This window comes from Festucalex cinctus, chromosome 17, assembly GCF_051991245.1.
Source record: "Festucalex cinctus isolate MCC-2025b chromosome 17, RoL_Fcin_1.0, whole genome shotgun sequence".
Taxonomy (NCBI): domain Eukaryota; kingdom Metazoa; phylum Chordata; class Actinopteri; order Syngnathiformes; family Syngnathidae; genus Festucalex; species Festucalex cinctus.
The window spans coordinates 7,467,158-7,485,562 of record NC_135427.1 but is presented as its reverse complement, the minus strand read 5'-3'; the positions used below and the strand labels follow the sequence as shown (position 1 = coordinate 7,485,562).

The 18,405-nt window shown below is 41.3% G+C and overlaps 1 protein-coding gene across 4 annotated transcripts in view; it reads left to right on the top strand.

The window, feature by feature from the left end:
* Positions 1-801: 801 nt before the first annotated feature.
* kat7b (K(lysine) acetyltransferase 7b) overlaps positions 802-18,405 on the top strand; it is a 42,844-nt gene continuing 25,240 nt past the window's right edge. The window contains exons 1-14 of one of the 4 annotated variants that reach the window (XM_077503551.1): positions 802-1,013; positions 1,876-2,026; positions 2,111-2,359; positions 2,449-2,531; positions 2,635-2,718; positions 2,803-2,901; positions 3,010-3,120; positions 3,519-3,710; positions 3,788-3,877; positions 3,940-4,080; positions 4,529-4,622; positions 4,708-4,854; positions 5,010-5,116; positions 5,495-5,897. In XM_077503551.1, the coding sequence (XP_077359677.1) occupies positions 996-1,013; positions 1,876-2,026; positions 2,111-2,359; positions 2,449-2,531; positions 2,635-2,718; positions 2,803-2,901; positions 3,010-3,120; positions 3,519-3,710; positions 3,788-3,877; positions 3,940-4,080; positions 4,529-4,622; positions 4,708-4,854; positions 5,010-5,116; positions 5,495-5,596 (1,668 nt within the window). In that variant the 5' untranslated portion in view covers positions 802-995 and the 3' untranslated portion in view covers positions 5,597-5,897. Of the gene's footprint in view, positions 1,014-1,655; positions 1,763-1,875; positions 2,027-2,110; positions 2,360-2,448; positions 2,532-2,634; positions 2,719-2,802; positions 2,902-3,009; positions 3,121-3,518; positions 3,711-3,787; positions 3,878-3,939; positions 4,081-4,528; positions 4,623-4,707; positions 4,855-5,009; positions 5,117-5,494; positions 5,898-18,405 lie in introns of those variants that run through there. The other 3 variants (XM_077503550.1, XM_077503553.1, XM_077503552.1) reach the window with 3 other exon arrangements.

The window sequence follows — 18,405 nt, the reverse complement described above, 5'->3', positions numbered from 1 at the left end:
AAGGCCTGGAAGATGCTATTTATAGTATCTGGGAGAAGTTGGTGTCATCTGTTGGGCTTGGGGGGGGTGGTTCCCCACTACCTATTATGGTCATCTAGTAGATTTCTTGAGAAAACGGGCATTTCTGGATCACACTTTATGCCATAAAGTTTATGGCTAACCCCACCTGAAAGGAATAAAGTGACCAGGTCAACATCCACTCGTCAGCTATCGCTACTTATTATGAACAATGATTTAACAATATGAGAAGGAACATAAATCAACAGCCCTTTTTTGTCCATTAAAATAAAAATAAAAAAATGCTTTAAATATTGGCAAGTGTTTATATAGTAAGTGCATTCCTAGGAAATCACAATACACCATGAGTTGTTTTTTTTTTTTTTTTTTTTTTTACAGCCTTTTGAACGTCTCATGACGTCCTTGAGGGCTACATGTTGGTGTCCCCTGATTTACATAATAGAAAGTAAAAAACGATGTATATTACAATAAAGTATTTTTTTATTTACTTATAAACAATTGTCCGAATAATTTCCTGTTATTTCATTCATTTATAAGCTAAAGAAAATAACGTAAGATAACCTTTATTATTTTCTCAATGGGCACAACACTTGAAAGTCATGTAAATGTTTTGATATTGAGACTTTGCGATTAATTAAGGCTAAAAACTGACATCTAAATAAAAACAAGTGGATAAAAAATGGCTCAGTGTACACTCCAGTCCACTAAGTGGCGGTAATGTACATTACACCACTTAAGAAGCACCACAGAAGAAGAACGTGAACCAAAAGAAGGCTCCTCCTGTATCAATGCTGCCTCCTGCTGGCCTGGTGATTCTACTTCAGTCCGTTTGGGCGATGTGGCGCCAGATCCAGACTTCACTATTTACATTTAGCTTACAACTGAACGTTTGTACGTTCTTTTGACTACCTTTAATTTAACGGAATAGTGCCAATTGTTTTGAACACGCGTCCGTGCGAATTCTCATTAAGCTGAAAATGCCTCGCAGACGTCAGGTAAGAAAAAAAAAAGGCGTGTTAGTAACAATGTCAATTGGGTTAGCTCGTTTAAGGTAGCGTTAGCAACTCGTATTGTGGGCTGAATATTCCACCATTTCACGCCACTCGTCTGTAATTCGGTTATTTCATTACTTCTAGATAGGTTTTTATATGTAACAAGCATGAATTTTTCCAAATTGAAAAATTTCCTTGTAATACACTAAAAACAATCGTCGCCCGTTCGCAGCTATGGCTACTTGTCAAGAAGCTAAATAGTCTCGAGCTTTGCCGTTAAAATGTTGGACAAAACGATATTTTTGTGAAAAAAATTGACGCCGAACTGACGAAAAGGTCCACGGCAATTGTTGTATATAGGTAATTTCGACATAAAAAAATTCTGGTAATGAAACTAGTAGGTGTAATGTCTGAAATGATAAATTTGCTAATGCAGTTTGGTACGTGTGGAAAACTGGTTCAAACGCGGGTGCGAACATGCAACGGTAACATCGCTAGGATTCTGTGACACAAGTGAAACTTTATTCTGCTTAAAACGGGATTTTATTATTTTCATGAGGCTCTTTGCATAGCTCGACTACTTCCGGAATTTAATACCACGTTTTTGTTTCCTGTCTTTCATGGCTGGACAAACTGATTAATCCAGGTGTGTCTGGCCAATGTTGTTGTAGTTACTGAGATCAGGCACACCTGGATTAATCAGCTTGTCCTTTCATGAAAGACAGGAAATGAAGGAACATGAACATGATTTTGTAAGAAGGAATTAGCATACTACCACGTTCTTAGTTTTCGTTAATTTTCCTGAATGACTTAAGTTCAACAATTTGAAGTTTTGTTTTATATTCATGTTTGTTCATCACAATAGAGACATATGCCGGGGAGTGGTTCTGATGGAACTGAAGATTCGGACTCCTCCGCTGAAAGAGAGCAGACCAATAGTTCGGAAAGTGATGGGACCCGGACCAAGAGACAGCGTCTCACCAGAGCCTCCACTCGCCTGAGCCAGAGTTCCCATGGTTTGTGTACTTGTAACACAACTTGTATTGTATTCCTATTCTCTCAGCTGAATCAACATAGCGATTTAACTTCATTTCCTGCAGATACGGCTGACTTGAAGCAGGCCGCGGATCACGACGAATCCCCGCCACTGACGCCAACAGGGAATGCGCCATCCTCCGAGTCCGAGCTGGATATCTCCAGCCCGAATGCCTCTCATGATGAGAGCCAGGCCAAAGATCAGGTCAACAGAGACTCGGATAAGGACCTCTCCCACCGACCCAAACGTCGGCGATGCCACGAGACGTACAACTTTAACATGAAATGCCCGACCCCTGGATGCAATTCACTTGGTAAACTTGCCTTGCGCTTGGATCAAATTGCTAATGAAATTTCAAAGAAGTCTCTTATCAATGTATTTATTATTTTAATGACTTCACAGGTCACCTCACAGGAAAACATGAACGCCACTTTGCCGTGTCAGGTTGCCCGCTGTACCATAACTTGTCTGCAGATGAATGCAAGGTGAGATTTTTTTGGTGTGTAAAACAGAGGTTTTTGTGTTTAAAACATTCTATTATAGTGACACGTTGTCTATTTAACATGCATATCTTGGCTTTATTGCCAGGTAAAAGCTGTCAGCCGTGAGAAGCAAGATGATGAGGTGAAAGGACAAGAAGAAAGCAATTCCCGCCATGCAACTCGTCACCAGGTCTGATTTGGCAAAATCTGAAGCCAATTTAGTCTGTTCTGTAAACTGGAATTATGTAACTGGACATTTTTGTGTTCTATTTAGACCCCGACATCGAAGCAAAGCAGATACAAAGAGCAGGTGGCGGAAATGAGGAAGGGCAGAAACTCTGGCCTGCAGAAGGAACAGAAAGAAAAACACATGGTACCACTAGAGAATCTTCTCCTCTATCACCGTAGCACCTGGAAGTTGAGTCTGTCGTCGCCTGTCATGTGGTCTCATCCTTGATTGGCGTTTCTGCGTGATCCGCAGGAGCATCGGCAGACGCACGGCAACAGCAGGGAGCCTCTGCTGGAAAACATCACCAGCGATTATGACTTGGAGCTTTTCAGGAAAGCGCAGGCTCGCGCCTCGGAAGACCTGGTAAGAACCTCTTGTTTATTCCCCTCGATCAGTCCAATCCAATCCCCTTTAATTTTATATCATATTTTATAAACAAGCTTTTCCAAAGTCCTGCACATTGTGATCTGCACAATATCATACACATTAAATCTAGTAAAATCAAGTACAAAAATAAAATTAAAAACAGTCACTAAAAATAGTAAAATACAATAAGCAAAATAAAAAAAATAAAAAAAATAAAAAAAAGTAATTTAAAAAAAAATAAAAAAAAATAAATACAAAATAAATCAATATATCTGCATCAGTACAGAATCACAATTGGCCAAGTACTGTATATTAAAAAAAAACAAAAAAAACACACAAGGACAAAGTACAGAAGCTCTACTACAGTGATTCACTTGTTTTCGGCGGGCCCGCAGGAGAAGCTGCGCATCCAAGGTCAGATCACGGAGGGCAGCAACATGATCAAGACCATCCTGTTTGGCCGCTACGAGCTGGACACCTGGTACCACTCGCCATATCCCGAGGAGTACGCCCGCCTGGGTCGCCTCTACGTGTGCGAATTTTGCCTCAAGTACATGAAGAGCCAGACCATCCTCAGGCGACACATGGTGAGATCAATGCCGATTTGGAATTTTCCGTTTTTCAACTGTTGACTCTTTAAACTGTGCGTGTGTGTTTGTGTCAGGCCAAGTGTGTGTGGAAGCATCCCCCAGGAGACGAAGTGTACAGAAAAGGTGCCATATCCGTGTTTGAAGTTGACGGCAAGAAAAATAAGGTGCGCTCATGCAGATGGATGCGCAACAGCAACGCTTTACTAATGGGTTTGTTACTTCATAGATCTACTGCCAGAACCTGTGTTTACTCGCCAAACTCTTCCTGGACCACAAGACGCTATACTACGACGTGGAGCCTTTTCTGTTTTATGTCATGACCGAGGCCGACAACACAGGATGCCATTTAGTGGGATACTTTTCGAAAGTAAGGACAGAACTGAGACCTGCTGCAAATAGTGACAATTTGCAAGTCATTGACAAATGTTTCAATAGCTTTAAATCATGTTTGTATTTGGGGAAAATTTTATGTGTCAAAAGTACTGGTGCTATCAGTACTTGCTGATATCTGTGACTACTTGAGTTGAGTTCTCGTACTGGTATCGGACTGAAAAAAAAAAAGTGTTATTGAACATCCTTAAAAAATAACAATAATGAGACCAGCTTTGTTTGTTAGCTTGAGCTTTTTAATAGCCGCTCACTCAGTAGAGGAAAAATATGCACATGTGGAGAAGACGCTCTGAAACTTCAGCAAGCAACCCAGGCTACACGAAGCTCCTCCTTGACATACAAGCTCAAAAGTCTTTTGATGTGATTTCCACATACACAAAAAAAAGCTCAATTATTTATTTATTTATTGCCTTGTTTGTTTCCAGGAAAAAAATTCCTTCCTCAACTACAATGTTTCCTGCATTCTGACAATGCCCCAGTACATGAGGCAAGGCTTCGGCAAGATGCTCATCGACTTCAGTATGTACGCTCCCACAAAATGTCTCCTCACTTATGCAAAAGTGTCTTTGTTGTCTTTTATTTATTTATTTATTTTTCTTGTAAGGCTACCTTCTGTCCAAAGTGGAGGAGAAGGTGGGCTCGCCAGAGAGGCCTCTGTCGGACCTCGGCCTCATCAGCTACCGCAGCTACTGGAAGGAAGTCTTACTCCGGTACATGCACAACTTCCAAGGAAAGGAGATTTCGATTAAAGGTAAGACACTGGAGAAAAAAACAACCCAAAAAAAAAAAAAACACGCGGCTTGCACAGTTGAGGAGAAATGAGAATAAAAATATGTGAAATAATAATTAAAAAAAAACATTAGAAAAAGGTTTTGAGCAAAATTGTGCTGTTTACTTAATGCACAGAGATTAGTCAGGAAACTGCCGTCAATCCCGTGGACATTGTGAGCACGCTACAGTCTCTTCAGATGCTCAAATACTGGAAGGGGAAGCACTTGGTATTGAAGCGACAGGTGAGATTTCACGCCAGTGGCTGTTTTGTTTTCCCTCCGTTGCATATTGTGTGTTACTGTGTTTGTGTAGTGAAGCCCCCCCCCCCTGCCATTGTGTTGATGCTAATGCATGTCATGTTTACATACCAGCATGATTGGGTCAATGCTAATGCATGTCATGATTATGTCGACCCTCCATGCATCTTAACTCACATTTGAGTCAACTAATCTAATCTCTAACTTATCTGTAGACTTTTTAACATGAGCCTGTGAGCTTTTCTTAAACATGCAAATTCAATATTTTCTTCATTTTAACGCTTGCTAACAAAAATGAGATCTGACACTTTACATACGCCGGCTTGCTACTTTTTTTTTTTTTTTTTTTTCCCCTTCGCGCAGGACCTGATTGATGAGTGGAAAGCAAAGGAGGTGAAGCGAGGCAACGGCAACAAAACCATTGACCCCAGCTCGCTGAAATGGACCCCTCCCAAGGGGACATAAGCACTCGCATCCTCAGGCTACTCGATGCACTCACCTTCAGCCTCACCAGCCGCAAGTAGCCTCGACCTCCTGACTGTCAGTATAGAGCAGGCCATCTTTCTTTCTTGTTCTTTTTTCTTTTTATTGGACCCCTTTTGTCCATATGTTTCAGTCAAATCAAAAGGTGTCGAATCTCAAGTTGTTTTGAATGTTAAATGGCAGTTGATCACATGAATGTTTTGCCCATACAAAACAATAGGGAGCTTAGCAGTGACTAACTTTTTTTTTTTTTTTTTTTTTTTTTTTTTTTTTTTTTTTTTTTTTTTTTGTTACATTTCAGTTAACATGAAGCTAAAGAAGAATTATTATGATGAGAAAATAACAAGCACTGTCATCGTCTTTGGTTGTTGTAACGTTGTATCGGTCAATATTAATTTTTCTGCACTCCCTCCCACCAATACTGGATTCGTACCCGTTCTTCAAAAGAATTTAATTTTTGATGTGCTGCAAATTGAAATTCTGAAAGTACCACTGTAAAAAAAAAAAAAAAATGCCCATAAAATCAAATAAAACAACCTCAGGTTTTTATACTGATACAATCGTGTCCTCCTTGTGTGGTTTATCGAAAGCATGTGATGTTGGAGCCCCGAGTCCTTCTTGTTGCAGAATCTATACGAGACACAAAAACAAAATGTCTTGTCCTAGAATCTATTGAAATTATTCACATGGACTTAAATTATGTGATATTTTTTTCAATGCTTTAACTGTTTTTTTTTTTTTAAATTTTTTTTAATTGTATTTATTTTTATTTTTTTGCTCACCCCTGTGGATGTTCTTCCTCAATTGGTTCCCTAGTATTACTTCTTTGTTGCCTGTGAGGAAAAGAAATTGTGCTTTTGAATTTTGTAATTCCTTAGCAATTCCTTAACAAACACGTAGCTTTCTATAATGCTGTCTATCTCGATTCCTACATACAACATTGGTCTTAAAGTAAAAAAAAAAAAAAAGCACAAATGCATGCTCTGGAGGTGAAAGGTCACCTGAGCGTTTCCCCATGAGTCCGTAGAAGCGAAAGGCTTTCGATCTCTTCACGAGGGTCGCTAGGGGCTGGAGCAGCTCCCACTCCAGTGATTTATCTTGCCCCTTCCAAAGCTCAAAAAATGAAAATAGAATAAAACAATGAATGTGAAGCACCCTCAAACTGGCGCAAACACCTCCCAGTAATTCGGTACCTGCTGCCCCTCTTCCTTGACGTGAGGCTCTCCTTGATATAATTGCGGCAAAATGCAAAAAAGCACAAAAATGAACACAAGCCGCCATTTATCCATTTCTCCTCCTGGCATAGTGTGCTATTAATCACCATTTGTCTCCCTCATCTGTGTCGATGCTGCATTTATACCTCTGTGTACACTTCATGCCAACCATGCCCCGCCCATCGAGAGAGGATTGCGCACGAGCTTCCAAATTCAGCCCATTCGTCCAAATCTGTCAGCGATGAAGGATTTAATGATACAATTATCACATTTTATTCCCCTTGGAGCTTTATTAGACATCTGTCATGTCACCGATTCACAAATATTCAACCTGTGAGTGAGTCTGTGATGCTTTGAAATCACAGGAAGAAGGTGGATGCCAAAATCCACTGAATTTTACTGCATATTAGCCTTTCAAAATTTTTCATTTTTTTAATTTTTTTTTTAATTGTGTGGCCCCTCCTATCGCACATGCCAGAAACTGCCACTGCTTGTCCCTTACCTAATATGTAGTTCGTATTGTATGTAACCATTCACCCTGACCAGTTTTATTTCAACATGCCAGGCGATCACTTTGAGGAGGCCGCCATGCATCACACGCTTTCATCTGAGCACAGGTGCTTGCTTGGAGAAACAAGAAAAGCCGAGGCAATTAAACCTGAAAGGCAATTATAGCGGTGTATGGCCACAATTGAACCTGGAGTGGCAAATCAAAAGAAATAAGCTTGATATGCAAAAAATACTGCATGTATTTGCATATCAAGTTGAGATGGGCATTTTAATGTGTTCATCTGACCGCTTTCTGATGTACTGGACGTCTGGATTCTAGCTAACATAAAAAAAAAAAAAAAATAGTCTAAATAATTTTTCACGTGTAAATAATATGCACCATGTACCTAAAATGTGCTGCAGCCTCAGTTCGGTTTTGATAGGAGCCGTTTTGTAAACTGTCATATTTTATATATTTTACAATGAATATACATCAATTTTGATTTATTGTTGCTAAATAAACCAATACAATGTGTGTGAGGACAAGAACGTAACTAGCAGACTCCAAATGGTTATAATGGGATTAACTTCATCCGCTTCGTCTCAGTGATTTATGACTTGTGGTCAACATCTCCTGTGGATGCTTTAAATACTATCATGTTTATGACTTTGTGCACTGAAATAACGTTGGCGATTGTTCCAAATGCTGCCTACTATGCAACTGTGATTGTCATCCCTCGGGCTGGGGAAATTGTCAGCGTATCAACTCTTAATTTGTCTGTGGTTTGAAGTAATATGAAACATCAATTCTTCTTGTCAGTGTTATGACTAACACACTTCACATTGAATTTGCTCTGCTCTACGTTTTTACTAGCCTTGCAGTCCCCCCCCCCCACTTAAGGCAGTGTGATTTTCTTAAATCTTGGAATGATCTGATTGAGGAAAGCAGATACCACCAGGGGGAGATGTTTGACAGCAAGCTTCCGTTCCCAAGTGGCAGACAAGAATCTTGATGGGGTTTTACAGAATTTCTGCGGTGAAATCTCTTCTGAGCTGTTTGCAAAGTTACTGACTTAATTTGCAGTATTTTGTTTGGTATTCGATTAGCGTAAACAGTCATTAAAAAAAATAAATGCATATGTTTGTCTTCCACTGTATGCATTTTGGATCATTTAAAGATTCAAGCATTTTATAAAAATCTATCATGTTGTATATGTCGTTAAAAAAGTGGGTAACGTGCATAAATATAAATCTAAAAACAAAAACTTTAAAGTTGTTGGTTTACAACTGAAAACAATGAACATCCACGCCACTAGGTGGCAGTGTGGTATCACATATACAGTACACTGAGAACCCTCTTTTTGTAGTCATTTAATTTGGATTTGGGGGTATTTTAATGACATTTACAGGATATTATAGTTCTAAATTACAGGCCAATACATTTTTGGTCCAGTTTGCCAATTAAATACTATATCTGTTCAATAAATACAGAATATTGGATATCTTTTTACAATGTCAAGAAAAATATATTTTCTTAATTTATTGAAATTGTGGGGAGCACGGTGAATGACTGGTTAGCACATCCGCCTCCCAGTACTGGGGACGCAAGATTGAGTCCAGGCTCCGGTCTTCCTGGGTGGAGTTCGCATGTTCTCCTCGTGCCTGCGTGGGTCTTCTCCGGGTACTCCGGTCTCCTCCCACATTCCAAAGACATGCATGGCAGGTTAATTGGGTGCTCCGAATTGTCCATAGGTGTGCTTGTGAGCGTGAATGGTTATTCGTCTCTGTGTGCCCTGCGATTGGCTAACAACCAGTTCAAGGTGTACCCCGCCTCCTTGCCTGAAGCCAGCTGGGATAGGCTCCAGCACACCTGCGACACGAGTGAGGAAAAGTTAAGAAAATGGATGGATATTGAAATTGTAAAGGGGGTCTCAAGTTCAAGTGTTGTATCTTTTCACGCTTCAATACTTTTTCCTAATGAGTTGAAGATGATCATTCGAGACCAGTCTTCAGACATGAAAAAAAAGTTTGGACCAAATGCAAATAAATGAACATAAATGTTGAATTTCCTCATGACTTAAATCACAGTTTGCAAGTTTGCAACAGATGACTTACCGGTTTGATGTCGAAGTTTGACACGCTAAACTAGAGCAGACATGATGTGATGAAGACTCCATCCGTACAATGGTAGGCGGAACAGCCTCGCTGACATGATGTAATAAATCATGCGAAGTTTCCCTCAGTTGCCCCAATGCCGCCAACTCTCTTGTTCCCTCAGTTGTTTTTCTCGTTTGGTGCCCTCTGGCACTTTCCTGTGGTTTTTCTCTCTTGAGGAGACGAAGAATACAAAATGGCTCCTCAGTGTTCGCTTTTGAGTGAAATACTGCTTTTGCGTGTTGGCTTCAACTCAGACGCTCTTGTGTGCCCAGCATTCGCCGTGACGGAAGTGCCTTTCGAGTCCCTTGGCCAAAGGCCGAAAGCGAAGCGGCGTCATAGACATCACACGCTCAGACATCAGCAGTCACGCTTTTTTGGAGGCGATATCATCAGCAAACAGATCACCCTCAGAGGCCTTGAAAGCAGCTGACTTAAAGTAAATCACAGTGTGTCGACTTGTGACTGTGCGGTCATACCCAGTGAGATGATTCTTCATCCGTGTTCCACTACTGCTTTGGCATTACACTCAATTAAAATGTCATTCTTTCGGAGCCTGACACTGAGCGAGTACAGCTTCAGGGTAACTTGGTTGCTAAATTTGGTGGAGATGTCAGTTAAATCGACATTTTTTTTTTTTCTTTCTTTGCGCTCATAACAACATAGCATGCGCCCTTATTTCATCAACAGGTCAGTCTCAGAATGTGCCATGTGAAACGCCACACTATGTTTTTGTCTTCAGAACGGATCCCTTTGATGACCCCATTGAGCTTGGCAAAAATGTAAACAAACGTGAGCCATCATTGTCTGATTTATTAAACTTGGGAACTCTATTTGTATTTATGTGGTCTCTTGAACTATTTGGAAATAAAAAATATATAAATAAAACAAAAGGAATAAATAATTTAATGACTGTATAAAGATTTGTGCACATACATATTATCAACATTGTCATCTTTTGGGATTATAGTTAAAGATCTGTTAATTAGTGAATTTTAAATAAAGTTTTCAAGTGGCATATGACAAGTTGGGGCAAGCCATTCTGAAATGGGGAAAATGCTGGATTTTTAGGACACTGAATTTAAATTGCCTACTGAATATAAAATTCATTTTATGAACGTATTTTTAGAAGTGTTTACATATACTTTTTAAATGTAATTTAAATTTGCGAACCACTGCACTAAATAAAGCAAATGGCACAGGATCTATTTTTAAACGTGCTGGTGGATTGTTTGACCCACATTGAAGGGAAAGACTATTGTTTGTAGTTTGAATTATTTCTTTTGTGACGCCAGTCCTGGGATTTTCCTGACACACATTGTCAAACAGCCCTACATTTTTATTTTTTAATTTGCAACCGTCCATGACATAAACAAAACAAAAAGACCCAATACCAACTTTGTATTCCAAATTGTGTCCTTATAAAGTTTTGTGATGGTGGCAAGTGAAGAAATATTAATGGAGCGAATGTTAATTCTAAGTACCAGCAAGCTATAAAGGGCATGTTTTTACATTGGCTTCGTCCTTGTCCTAAATTCATCTCTTGGTCTTTAGGTCAAATTTCTTCATAGCTGAAGGCCTTGAAATTGGCCATGTTATCAGAGTTCTTGTTTGTATGGGTCTTGTGGCTTCTCAGCTGATGGCAAGACCTACTTTGGTCAGATGTGCTTACTTTGTCCAGGAGCCATTCACCAATTCATTCCCAAAGCCTCAGAGGCTCAGAAGCCAAGTGCGTAATTGCTCCTTAAGTCAATCTGCAAATTTTGTGGCATCCGAGCAGCAAACATTTGGCCTGGAATCATTTATTCATAAGCAGTGGCTGTCCATGGTGTGTTTGAAGTTGGTAGAGATCCTTCTTACTGCTCTTGGAAAAATCACGTTAGAATCACAGACTATATGTTCATCAATTATGGGATTGTGGCTTGCCTATGTTTTTCATTTAACTGGATACAATTCTTCGAATTTGTCCGACCTTTTATGGGTATCGTGTTTTTGTGGTTCTGTGGGGAGCAGTTGTGGACCCCGAAGGTTTCGCCCCAACTTTTGCGTACCCCACTTTTCGAAACAGCTGCTGCCAGTCTGAGTGTGACTCATGAGGCAACAGTGCGGTTGCAGCAGTGTCACATTAAAAAACAGACGCATCTCAAATCCCCCCCCATCTTTATCACGGCTCTTTTGACACCCGGCTTTTTATGAGTCTCCGCCGTCCCGCTCGCCGCGTCTTTTTTTTCTTCTCCAGTTTTTCTCCTTCGTTCTATCATCCTCTCCGTCTCCTCAATCCTCCTCCTCTCCCTTGCTGTATTTGCAGGCAGCTTTCGTGCCAGACACCCTGAGGCAGCGGTAGCGCCAGCGAGTCTTCCCACCTCTGTTTTTGTGGTGGGAGATGACATGTCAAAGCTTTGAAGGGCAGGAGGGAGGGAGGAACTGGAAGGAGGGGAGGGAGCACATCACTCGGCGCAGAGGCGAGCGAAGGATCCAGGGAGAATGTCATGTGGCTTGCAGTCAGCCTCGGATATACTCTCTTTCCCCGGCTGTCTATGTGGGCAGGCGGGAATGGCGACAGGAAGCAACCCCCTCTTTCCCACACCCTTGCCTCTCTTCCTCCCTCCACTTCAGTTCTTGCTCACTCCCCTGTCAGCCGCTATCCACCTTTCAGAGCGTGGGCCCGTTTTGGCGTAGGTGAATTTCCCTCATCGTTTTTTCTTGTCGCCCACAGGCGTGCCCGTGCATCGTAACTCATTCTGTGATAAAGTGTGCTGAGGTGTATCGAGGTGTGGCGAGGTGTAAACGGGGGGGGGCGGTAGCAGACAAAATATCCTTGGGCATTGCTGTACTCTTTGAACAAAATGTACAGCAACCATATGTATTATATAAAGCCAAGCTGTATTTATGTAGCTGTTTTTCGTAGAAGCATACCGTTCTTTCACCTTTTTAGTTGTATAGCTGTCATGGTGGCGGAACACGGACATAAACAACTTACTGGGTTTAAGATTAGCCAGTCACAACAGTGACTGCGTTAATATGCACTCAATATTCGTGTTAAGGTTGAAATTCCGGTTTCTGAAACACTCGGGATGATCCATTTAAATACATGAGAGTTTAAGCCACATCGCACAGACATCATTTTTGTTTTTAACTTTAAACAAAAGCCTCATCGCTCCTGTGCCATTTTCGACAGAGACAGAAAAGAATATGAAAACGCCGCGGAGAAATCATGTATTTAAGTTAGGCTCGTTTAGCGAGTGGCAACGTAAGATGGCCGCTGGACAGACTAAGATTTCTTGCGAATAGAGCATTCACAGAACACAAACAAATATTTTGTTGAGTGGAGGTACCCCCATATGCACTTATATGACTAAATATTCGGGTTACCAATGGGGCAGCCAAGGGGCCTTTCATAACCCCACCATTGCCAATATTTGGGTTTTAAAAGGGTTATTGACTGCTTGACGTAGTCAATGATGTCTCATAGTTGGGTTTGACCAAATTCTTGGCCTTTCCACTTCATTAAGTCTGCAAGAAGTTGATAATACAATGCACAAGTGCATTTTTCAAATATACAAAAAATGTATCTGACAACACACCTTCAAAATGTTCAGTTATCCCTCTTTCACTTTGAGCCGGAAAGACCAGCTGCAGGCAAATAACCTTAAAGCTAAACCAAAAGCCTTGCCTCTCTGAAATGCACTTCCATGAGCTAAACGAGGTCATAAAAATATTTGAAATGCTCTTTGTACGATTCAAAGCAGTTCAACACAAATATAATTGAAAATGCTCTCAATGTGTCAAGCAAAAATATTGTCTTGACAGGCTTTATCTTCATTTACAAACTTTATGTTGTCTTGTTCACTTGTGTGGATTGAACAGTTCGGAGCCAGTTTGATATTTCTTTTGTCATTACCAATGTGAAAAGTGAGCGATTACAGGGTAGTGCAGCGGTAATGCTCACTAATAGCAAGACAAGGTGTTATTATGAGACGCCGGTCTCTGTGTCACTCTTACAATTGATGTATCAGCACTCTTGATATTATCGACAATTAAGAACGGCATATAAATCTTCCTTGCTAACAAAAGTCTGGTTATCAGTTTAGTCCTGAAAAGTGATTGATTTCATTTTGTGATTCCATTATTGACATGAACTCATTCACTCCCAGCCATTTTCACAGAAGTAGTCCCGTTCGCTCCCGGCTGTTTTACTGGATTTTGACTGATTTTACAAGGCCCACAGAATATTGTGTTCCATTGCTATAAAAGCATGGAACCTATCAAAAGAAAGATTAAAGTCTCTTCTTTCATCAGGAATAAAAGTATGTTTCTATCTGTTTCCGTTGTGCAGAAATTAGCATTAAAATAGAGCTAAGTTTCATCAGTTTTCACAAATCTATTCAAAATTGTAAGTAATAAAGCTTTTTTTTCTAGATGGCCCTCCTATGCTCTGCTGCCACCTGCTGGCCGTTTGTGTAATAACTACCATTTCTGCAACCGTTCTTTGCAGTTGAGAGGCTGCATCAAAGCCTTCTGTATGTTCTAGCATAAAAAACAAACAAAAAAAAAACGTATAAATACGTCTTTGGGACACTTAGAACATTAACAAAAAACGGATTTACATGTTATTGGGAGCAAAAGAGTTAAACATGTCATTTATAATGTACATTGAATAGCTTTGGACCTTGTACGGAGCCCTGGGGAATGCCCATATTGTCACAGTGCAGTTTCGCCCCATTCCGGTTTATAGTAAATGTGCTAAAACCATTAAGACAAGACTCATGGCCACAGATGTGAATGAGCATGAGAATGAATTCAGCCTACCTCTCTTTTTACCCCCACCCCACTTCCACTCCATCTTTAGTTGTTGCGTCTGAATTTTCCATGCCTGGCCTCCCTACTGCTGAGAATGCTGTTCCTTGAAGCCGCAGTATATTTTCAAGCAAGGTCGGGAGCGAGACAAGAGTCTCCAAAATCAGGCACAAGACTCCCAGTGTTCCACTGTTCAGCTTGCTCTTGGCAGCGACTCCTGACCAGAGAGGTCTAGCTGGCCGCAGCCACACTCTTATGTGTGCGTATGTTTGTGCATGATCGTATGCATCCCACAAACCCTCCTATATCCAAATAGCTTTGGTTGACTCATTTATGAGCTCGCCCACGCAGCAACAGTACCTGGATGTGAGTCAGACTTTTTTTTTTTTTTTGAATCCGTAAAATCCATAGCCCTCTCATGTTGTATTCACAGCAGCGGCGCGTGTACACGCAGGAGAGTGGATGTGGCTCCAAATGTCTTAGTTTTGACAGAGCTAAACACACGAGTGATTCCGGGGAGCTCCCCTAAATTGGTTCCATACCTCATCTGACAGCGGTGAGGTCATCCCCCGAAAGGAAAGGGAGCTCAACATTTTGATTCCGACAACGCTCAGATTGCATGCATATTCCGCCGCTGCCATTTTTTTTTTTTGACGATCATACAAAATGTCAACTCGTGAAAGTGGGGCAGTTTGTCTTCTATCATAGCCTGACAGACTCAGAGTTATGATTTAAAAAGATAAAAAAAAAATGGGGGATGGACCACCCATCATAACCTCACGCTTAAGATTAACACATACAGTATGGATGTGACATGAATCCTATATAGTTTGTTTAGTTTATAGTTTTTATGTATGTCAATGGAACGTCATCCATCCATCTCCATCCTCAGTTGGAATATCCACCCAGGGTCTGGAAGTCTAGGACGTAACACGCAAAACCACAGCGAATATAAATACATTGGCTGTATTTCGCTCCCTGCTTTTGTCTGGTCAGGACACTCCATGCAGAGCCTGCCAAGCTGAGCATCTACATTTGGGTTTGGCTGTTCCCCTCTCCTGACAGCGCAGCCCTGGCCAAACCACAGGAAAAGGAAGCAAAAAGGTCCTCTCTGAAGGGCTTGTAAAATATTGTACCAAGTTGAAATGGCCGAAATGAATGGCAACCCTCAGTCCTTTCTCTCCAAGCAAAAAAAAAAAAAAAAGTCTTTGAAGGAAGGACATGGGGCAACCGCAAGTTTTTCTCCTGCCCAGACCCTCGTTGTACTCTCTCATGGCTCAGGTCTATTTCAAGGTTGTAGGGTTTTGCATCTGCTGTTATGTTAGTTTGTTTAGATCATTTCCTGTAGGAAATACTAAAACTGAAGACTATGTTTCCAGTTGTTGACATGTAATCGTCTTTTAAATCTTAAAAAAAATGTCCCTAGTTGTATAAATAAATAAGCACTTTCTTGAGGAGGATTTTGATTAGTAATATTTTGGGCAGTCAAGTCAAAAATACTCTATACAATAATACAGTCTATGTCCCCCCACTAGTCTAAAAATAGTATTCTGATTATTATTGCATTTGTGGAATATGAATTCAACAGAAGAATCTACCCTGTCTTTATCCATCTCATGATGCGGCCATTTTGACAATAGTCTGCCTTTTGCTGTCGACTGACATCACAAACTCTAAGGGCTGAGCTTCCAAACATGACTTTTAGCGATTCCATGACACAGAACGGCGAAGTCTTTCTTGTGGAGAAAAGTTGTTGATGGTGCACGGTGCATTAGCGCATGGCTACTTGCACGCACGTCAAGGTGAGACCTCGACGTGCGCATACGATGTGAGCCGAAGGCCATCTGGTCTCCGGTGCCATGCCGTGGTCCTTGTGAAGTGCTTTCACCGTGGCCGCTGTGGTCTTCAAGTGGCGACTGGAGATTTGCTGTACAGCGCTTCCAGGCAAGGCAGCAGACCTCAGAAAAGGAAATTTGGGTCGCTGAAATGGAGGGGTTGCTCCATTGCTATTTCCAGAGGCCTCTACCGGTCCAGCGCCACCCACGATATTCCATATGAGAACCGCTGTGTGTGTGGTGCCTGTGGTGTGGTGTGTGAGTGTTGGGGGTTTAGGAGGAGAAGCAAGGAGGAGAGGGAGGGTTCGTTTTGTGTGTATGTGTGAGTACACATTAAGTTTATGAGGAAATGCACGAGTAGCTCGCGTTCAATGTTCACCCTCACGTTTTAATCACAACTAATAGAAGTAAAAGTTTGGCTCTCAAATGCATATTCATATAAATCCCTCCTAAAAATTCACAATAAGAGCATGAAACCACAGTTCATATTCCTTTTAAAGACACACCATGAATCATTGTCACATTTCGGGATATTGACTATTCAGCATGCCTTCTGGAACTGAGACTGAGCTGATCCTTTTCTAAACTTGCCTGTATAAATATCTGGGGCGTCATGGTTGCTGATGATGGAAATAAGATGAGGATATGGAGACGAGAGGAGCCTCTGATTAATGAGAAACCTGCACGACGGAAACTTTGCTTCTGGTGAGATCATGGGCATTTTCTCTTTGTGATACCCATCGCTGGGCTTGGTGGGATGAACTCAGTAGACTACAGCCATGGCTCACAGGATCTGCCGTCGATTTTATGCGGCGTTTCAGTGACGAACCACATTTTATAGCGGATACAAACATGACTCATAATGAGAGTCTGCGATGGATGTGTAGATCATGCTCACAGCCATATCACAAGCTGGGATAGGTTCATGTACGGTTCAATGAGTACTGCGTCTACAGGTCATCGACGTATAAGAAAGATAATCAAGTAAACAGTCCCTGAAAGGCCTGCGGTCCAAAGACTTACCCCACTGCCACCCAGGGGGAGACCTCCAGCGTCTCTCAAAGTCTTTCTATGTTGTGAATATTAGGTTAAGGTTATTTTAGGCTGACCCACTGCAGCAGCAAATTACAGCGCAAGAAAAGGGGGTGAAAAACCAAGTGGTTTGTCCACCATGTAATTTTCCTGTTTCTCTTTCAAAGGATGAGGTATTCCTCGAGGAAGCCTTGTGAAATTTACAACCCGTGACCCCACATCAGCGGGAAGGAGGCTCCTCTGACTAGGGAATAGGAAAGCAAAGCATGGAGCTTCATGATTTCACATCTAGTTCTTTATGGCTCAGCTAATTTCTCTAGTTAGGAAAGCAAACTGATAGAAAATACAGAGATAATCTCTTCCTTGCAGCTAAAACAGCTTCCGTTCCTCTATAAAATTCTGGAGTCATATCTGTGAGAATCTCCCGTCCAGAAGAAATTTGTGAAGTCAGAGTGGTTGCGGTTGAAGCTCTGGAGTTCTTCCGCCCTGAACTCTTCCAAGCATATCGTAATAGATCTTGCATTGTCATGTTGGAACAGAATAGAGTTTTCCCAAAATTCTTCCCTCAAACTTAGAAGCATAAAATTGTCTAGGAACCGAAAAGGCTTATCTGAGCTTCTGCCTAAACCTTGATACCTCCAAAGGCAACCAGTTGGCTGACACCAGGCAGCCAAAGTGGGCACTTCGGTCTCTCGCCCCTTCCCTTAGCTGACGGATGATGTAAGAACAAACACATCTTGAAATGGATTCTAAAATGTTCCAGCAGCCAGTGGAGGGAGGCCCGAACCGGAGTTAGGTGCTTAAGCCCGTATCCCACTGAGCGGCGATTTTTTTGTATTTTTATTTTTTTTGCCAGGGTTCGTTTAAGGTCGTAAAGACGTTTGTCAACCTTTTCTTATGTTTTGCCAAGAAAAAAACATTAAAACCGTTGGCAAACATTTTGCTAACGTGAACCAACCCTGAAGAGAAATCAACATTTGCTACCTTCGCAAACGTTCGCCCCTCAGTGTCATAAGCGATCAACAGCATTTTGAGCCAACTATGGACGTTAGCTGAGTGATTGTTGTGTCCGCAAAATAATAATGCCAGTGGTGGAACTTTTCATGCACTAAAGCTCAGGTATGCCTATCAGACGACATTGTGATTATGAGTAAGACCTTAATCCAATCGCACTTTTAATACACAAACAACTCCTCTTATCATACTCTTAAGTGCTTCAATGCTTGGATGTTTGTTGCTGTAATTATATGTTCAACATTGCATGCTAATG